The sequence below is a fragment of the Myripristis murdjan genome, chromosome 19 (genome assembly GCF_902150065.1).
Source record: "Myripristis murdjan chromosome 19, fMyrMur1.1, whole genome shotgun sequence".
Lineage (NCBI taxonomy): Eukaryota > Metazoa > Chordata > Actinopteri > Holocentriformes > Holocentridae > Myripristis > Myripristis murdjan.
Genome location: NC_043998.1, coordinates 26,509,505 through 26,516,084, shown reverse-complemented (window position 1 = coordinate 26,516,084; position 6,580 = coordinate 26,509,505). Strand labels below are relative to the sequence as shown.

Genomic DNA, 6,580 nt, shown 5'->3' with positions numbered 1-6,580 from the left:
CTGTTGGTTCTCTGTTGGTTCTGGACGAGGTGACGTCGCCTCTCGGGGTGGAGCAGTAAACTGCTGAGTCAGCGGGTGGCGTTCTAAGTGGAACCGTTCCGTCACGTTCCTGCTGCCGGCCTCTTCCTCCTGATGTGGCACAGCTGGAGGTCTGACGGGTGGTGGCGGCCCACAATGCACCGCTGCGGCATCCACAGCCCACAATGCACCGCTGCGGCGCACCTCTCTGCCGCTCCTCCTGTGAGCGTTGCTGAAAGGCATGCTGGGAGCTGTAGTTGTTTTAACCTCCGTAGGTGAAGTGATGTTTCTCTACCGGTCGGTCGCCATGGTTACGACATCACAACATATGGAGCCCAGTGTGGCTGTGGCTCTGTGATGATCGTAACTCTGTGTGTGTGTGTGTGTCTGTGTGTGTGTGTGTGTGTGTGTGTGTGTGTCTGTGTGTGTGTGTGTGTCTGTGTGTCTGTGTGTCTGTGTGTGTGTGTGTGTGTGTGTGTGTGTGTGTGTGTCTGTGTGTGTGTGTGTGTGTGTGTGTGTGTGTGTGTGTCTGTGTGTGTGTGTGTGTGTGTGTGTCTGTGTGTGTGTGTGTGTGTGTGTGTGTGTGTCTGTGTGTGTGTGTGTGTGTCTGTGTGTGTGTGTCTGTGTGTGTGTGTGTGTGTGTGTGTGTGTGTCTGTGTGTGTGTGTGTGTGTGTGTGTGTGTGTGTTGGGAGTCGCTGAGGATGAAATGACAGAATCGGCTTCATAAACAACAGGAACAAAGCAAGAAATATGAAAGTGAGGTACAACACACACACACACACTGAGCTCTGTGTGTGTGTGTGTGTGTGTGTGTGTGTGTGTGTGTGTGTGTGTGTGTGCGCGTGTGTGTTGCTCCTTAACACCCCGTGCAGACATCTATCCCAACATCATAGCGATGGGTTTCCCTGCTGAGCGGCTGGAGGGAGTTTACAGGAACAACATCGACGACGTCGTACGGTGAGACACCCGCCGTGCGTGTGCGTGTGCGTGTGCGTGTGCGTGTGCGTGCGTGTGTGTGTGTGTGTGTGTGTGCGTGTGTGTGTGCGTGTGCGTGCGTGTGCGTGTGTGTGTGTGTGCGTGTGTGTGTTAGTAGCGTCAGAGTGTGTGAGGCAGCCAGGTTTTCCCTCTGCTCTGACTGAAGATGTGAAGATGTCAGTTCTTATCACACAGTTTCTCCTCCGGATGAGTCAAAGTCGACTTTATTGTCATCAACAACAACAACAACAACAACAACAACAACAACAATAACACACACAACCCGTCTGTCTGTTTCAGGTTCCTGGACTCCAAACACAGAAATCACTACAAGATCTACAACCTGTAAGTGGCTCCATATGAAAAGAATATAAAGAAGAATCATTCAGCGAGGAGCCGACAGAGCAGAGCTGAGGCTCGACACCAGAACCAGCCAGTTTCCACCACTCTCAACACTCGTTTTGATACAACAGCACAAAAAAAAAAAAAAAAGAAAAAATAGACTTTGCTTCAGCACACGCTGCTTCATTAAAAGCTGTTGGACAGTGGAGTATTTAAGCCCTCAGTTATTCAACACAAACAGTAAAGGACCTGTGTTCAGCTGCAGGCTCCAGCAGAGACATGAGGGAAATATGGAAATAATAAACAGGCTTAGACATAATCAGACAAATAAACAACAATAAATAAATCAGGCCGGGCCGAGCTGCCGTCTTCCACGAGTGTGTCGCTTCAACGAGCTTGAAAATCCTAAATCTAAAGACAAACTTTAGACATACTACATGTAAATAAATACACTACTCACAAAAAGTTAGGGATATTCGGCTTTCGGGTGAAATTTCAGGATGAATCTAAAATGCATTCTAACCTTTACAGGTGAACTTAATGTGACCTTCTGTAAACTTTTGAATGCACATGTCCAACTGTTCAATGTTTCAGTACTTTTTGCACAAGTTGCTGTTCTCTAACAAGGAGTTTAACGGCAAAATTCACATCAGGTGTTTGATGCTCCAGCTCATGGAGGTTGTATCATTAGGGAACGGCTGCTGGAGACTGGGGTACCTCAGATGGAGTGGCCTGCACTTTCTCAGACCTGAATCCCATAGAAAACCTATGGGATCAGCTGAGTCGCCGTGTAGAGGCTCGGAGCTCTGTACCCCAGAACCTCAATGTCCTGAGGGCCGCCCTTCAAGAAGAGTGGGATGCCATGCCTCAGCAGACAATAAGTCGACTTGTGAACAGCATGAGACGTCGTTGTCAAGCTGTAATTGATGCTCAAGGGCACATGACAAGTTATTGACACTGACATTTTTTGTTGTGGTATATCCACCACTGTTGTTGGCTTTTGTTTCAAGAAATTGTTTGAGATGAGGAAATCACCAGTGCATGCTTCTACTTAAATGCCCTACTTTCATGATATAATATCACTGTAGCATGAACTTTTTATATTTTCCATAAATTTCACCCAAAAGCCAAATATCCCTAACTTTTTGTGAGTAGTGTATGTCTGGTCCGTAAGGTGCTGCTGTGTTTTTGGAGTTTTGGTTCTGAAGTATCGTTCTGGTGATGTTGGGCGCCATGTCCGCCGTGATGGTGCAGGAAATGGCGGCAGTTCTTCTTATAAGTCCTCGTGTCGCCAGCAGCCGCTCGCTGGAGGCTCCGCCCGGCCGCTCTATGTTTTCGAGCCGTGCTCTGTTCCTATTGGCCGACAAGCTCGAGCTCCGGCTGCTGAAACGGGTCGCCGGTGTTTTTCGTTCATGCTGGACGCCGTCGTCGTCTTCGCTGAAGCCAGAGCGCGTCCGGACGGCGGACGCGGCGTATGTCTTTTGGTTGGAGCTGCCGGAGTCGTTTCATTTCTCCTCCATGTCGCTTCAACGTGGCGGAGCGGAGGGGGGCGGAGTCACGTGACCGCACGGCGAGGAGAGGATACAGACTTTATTTAAAACAAGGGGCCAGATTTCGTCACTCAGAGGGTCTGAATGTCGTCTTCGATTCGTTTTCGATGAGTTACCCAGCCCTAAAACAAAGGCTGAGTTTACACGATGTCTCTTTATTGATCTTACATTTCTTATATGATTGAAAACGAGGGCAAAAGCAGTGATTTCCAATGATCGTTTGTTTGCAGAGGCTGAGAAATCAGGCGTGTGGCGGCTGGTCGGATGTTTTCAAAGCGGGCCTCGGCGTCGCAGAGCGCCTCGGCAGCTCGTTGCGTGTTCGTCGACGTGCGTTTCAGCCTGATCCTGCGGCTGCTGGTTCCTTCAGAGGCTCAGCAGCTTTTATAATGTCAGGGCATCGTCAGAATCTCCCGGCAGCTTCTCTTCCCGCTGCTTGAAAACGTAAATGCAGATTAAAGGTTTGACACCATCGCCTGCTCTGCTCTCAGCGACCAAACTGAAACTGACTGATCACAGCTGTGTGTGAGATCTGACCCAGGGTCAGCTCCGTGGTAACTGTCCCTCCTCTCTTCCTGTAGATGTGCGGAGCGACATTATGACGCAGCCAAGTTCAACTGTCAAGGTAAGATGACATCATCAGAGGCCGACTGGACGACTGATCGATCCAGTCATTTCTTCTTCTCGTGTTTTTCTCAAGATGATTGACAGAAGAACATCACAAGCCTGTCTGTTTCCTCAGTTCTCTGAACTTTATCGACACGTCGTTCAAACGTCTAACTCATGTCAACAGTTAAAGGGATATTCCAACGTTTTGGGCAAAATCCCCCTTTCCCCTCTTCCCCAGACTGAGACCAGATGTTGGACACCATGTCCACCTCTGGACGTCCAGTGGTTCAGTTCCTATGGGTAGCATTTCCTGTTAGCTTAGCATAAAGACTTGAACTCTATGGAGTGGTTAGCCTGGCTCTGTCAGCTCATTCCATACAATTGACAGTTTCTCCTACAAAATAAAGCGTCTCCAGCTTCTTAAACCCAAACATGTTTTCCATGAGGATTATCTGTATTTTTGAGATTATTTTCCTTAAAACAACAACAAGTGAGTTGAATATTACAAACCAAAAACAGAATTATGCAGTTATGTTAGCTTAGCATAAAGACTTGAAGTCTATGGAGCCGTTAGCCTGGCTCTGTTAAAGTGACCCTTCCAGCAGCTCTGAAGCTCTGATTCACACGGAGTTTGGCCAAAACGTTGGTATATTCCTTTGAAAGCGTTAAATTTAAAGGCCCCATCTAAAAGTCAGCCAGGCCCCAGCAGGGTGCAGGGACTAATAAGTGATACCCCGTCCCGCAGTGGCTCAGTACCCGTTCGAGGACCACAACCCGCCCCAGCTGGAGCTCATCAAGCCGTTCTGCGAGGACCTGGATCAGTGGCTGAGCGAGGACGAGCACCACGTCGCCGCCATCCACTGCAAGGCGGGGAAGGGCCGCACCGGCGTCATGATCTGCGCCTACCTGCTGCACCGCGGCAAGTTCCAGGAGGCGCAGGAAGCCCTGGACTTCTACGGCGAGGTCCGCACCCGGGACAAGAAGGTACGTCTGAGCGGGGACGTCAGATCCCTCCTCAAGCGCTCCGATTCCCGAGCGTTTGAGCTTTAACACCCGGGCAGATCGGCTCGGTCTCTTTCAGAAACACGGGGCGCACGGCGACGAGCAGCCACGCAGGAAATAACACCACGTAGTAAAATATTACAGGAATGTTAAGTTGTTGTTAAGTTGCTCATGGCTTTTTGCTTGTTTTGTGACAGAAGCTGAGGTTGTGTGTAATTTGAATTTAAATATTAAAATGTGTTTCGTTTTAAACGATACTCGACGAGCTTCTCGGTGGGAAAATGACGTCAGCAGAAAAAAAGCCAAAGCCAATCAGAATGAGCCCCGCAGCCGAGCCGCATCAAAGATCGGCCAATCATTACGTCAGCCCCGCTGTGCTTTAGCAGCCGGGAGGGGGGCGGGGCCACCAGTGCTGCCAGCCAATCAGCAGCCAGCGGCTCCTTAAGAATGACAGCAGCTCCAAAGACTCTGAGCGTAAAATGAGGTCGACTAAATGTCACAGGTGTGTTTATGCTTTACTGTGTGTGTGTGCGTGTGTGCGTGTGTGTGTGTGCGTGTGTGTGTGTGCGTGTGTGTGTGTGTGTGTGTGTGTGTGTGTGTGTGTCTGTGTGCGTGTGTGTGTGTGTGTGCAGGGCGTGACCATCCCCAGCCAGAGGAGGTATGTGTTCTACTACAGCTTCCTGCTGAGGAACCAGCTGCTCTACAAGCCCGTGGCTCTGCTGTTCCACAGGATGCTGTTTGAGACCGTGCCCATGTTCACCGGGGGCACCTGCAGTGAGTCTGCCTGTCTGTCTGCACACCTGTCTGTCTGTCTGTCTGTCTGCCTGTCTGTCTGTCTGTCTGTCTCTGTCTGCACGCCTGCCTGTCTGTCTGTCTGTCTGTCTGTCTGCACACCTGTCTGTCTGCACACCTGACTGTCTGCCTGTCTGTCTCTGTCTGCACGCCTGACTGTCTGCCTGTCTGTCTGTCTGTCTGCACGCCTGTCTGTCTGCCTGCCTGTTTGTCTGCCTGCCTGTCTGCCTGTCTGCCTGTCTGTCTGTCTGCACGCCTGTCTGTCTGCCTGACTGCCTGCCTGTCTGTCTGTCTGTCTGCACGCCTGTCTGTCTGCCTGACTGTCTGCCTGTCTGTCTGTCTGTCTGCCTGCCTGTCTGTCTGTCTGTCTGCACGCCTGTCTGTCTGCCTGTCTGTCTGTCTGTCTGCACGCCTGTCTGTCTGTCTGTCTGTCTGCACGCCTGTCTGTCTGCCTGTCTGTCTGTCTGCACGCCTGTCTGTCTGCCTGCCTGTTTGTCTGCTTGCCTGTCTGCCTGTCTGTCTGTCTGTCTGCACGCCTGTCTGTCTGTCTGTCTGTCTGCACGCCTGTCTGTCTGTCTGTCTGTCTGTCTGTCTGCACGCCTGTCTGTCTGCCTGCCTGTTTGTCTGCTTGCCTGTCTGCCTGTCTGTCTGTCTGCACGCCTGCCTGCCTGTCTGTCTGTCTCCACACCTGTCTGGCTGTCTGTCTGTCTGCCTGTCTGTCTGTCTGCCTGTCTGTCTGCACGCCTGCCTGTCTGTCTGCCTGCCTGTCTGTCTGTCTGTCTGTCTGCCTGTCTGACTGTCTGCACGCTTGTCTGTCTCCCTGTCTGTCTGTCTGCCTGTCTGTCTGTCTGCCTGTCTGTCTGTCTGTCTCCCTGTCTGTCTGTCTGCCTGTCTGACTGTCTGCACGCTTGTCTGTCTGTCTGTCTGCCTGTCTGTCTGTCTGTCTCCCTGTCTGTCTGTCTGCCTGTCTGACTGTCTGCACGCTTGTCTGTCTCCCTGTCTGTCTGTCTGCCTGTCTGTCTGTCTGCCTGTCTGTCTGTCTGTCTCCCTGTCTGTCTGTCTCCCTGTCTGTCTGTCTGCCTGTCTGTCTGTACTACAGGTGCAGAGGATCAGCTGATCTTTTTTCATGGCTGTTTATTTATTTATGAGTATTTTCCTGTTTGTTGTTGTTGTTGTTGTTTTTATTAAAGTTCCTGTAGTTTTGCTGAGTTTTTCTGGAGGAGATCCAGTGAACTGAGAAACAGAAAACAGAGTTTGATTTATTTATTTATTTATTTATTTATATTTTTGATCC

General features: G+C 50.5%; 1 protein-coding gene across 3 annotated transcripts in view; it reads left to right on the top strand.

Annotated features, from left to right (window-relative positions):
• The window catches only part of ptenb (phosphatase and tensin homolog B), a 34,556-nt gene that overhangs the window by 17,586 nt on the left and 10,390 nt on the right, over positions 1-6,580 (top strand). For all 3 annotated transcript variants that reach the window (XM_030078004.1, XM_030078003.1, XM_030078005.1), the window contains 5 exons: positions 892-976; positions 1,295-1,339; positions 3,465-3,508; positions 4,238-4,476; positions 5,127-5,268. In XM_030078004.1, the coding sequence (XP_029933864.1) occupies positions 892-976; positions 1,295-1,339; positions 3,465-3,508; positions 4,238-4,476; positions 5,127-5,268 (555 nt within the window). The remainder of the gene's footprint in view (positions 1-891; positions 977-1,294; positions 1,340-3,464; positions 3,509-4,237; positions 4,477-5,126; positions 5,269-6,580) is intronic.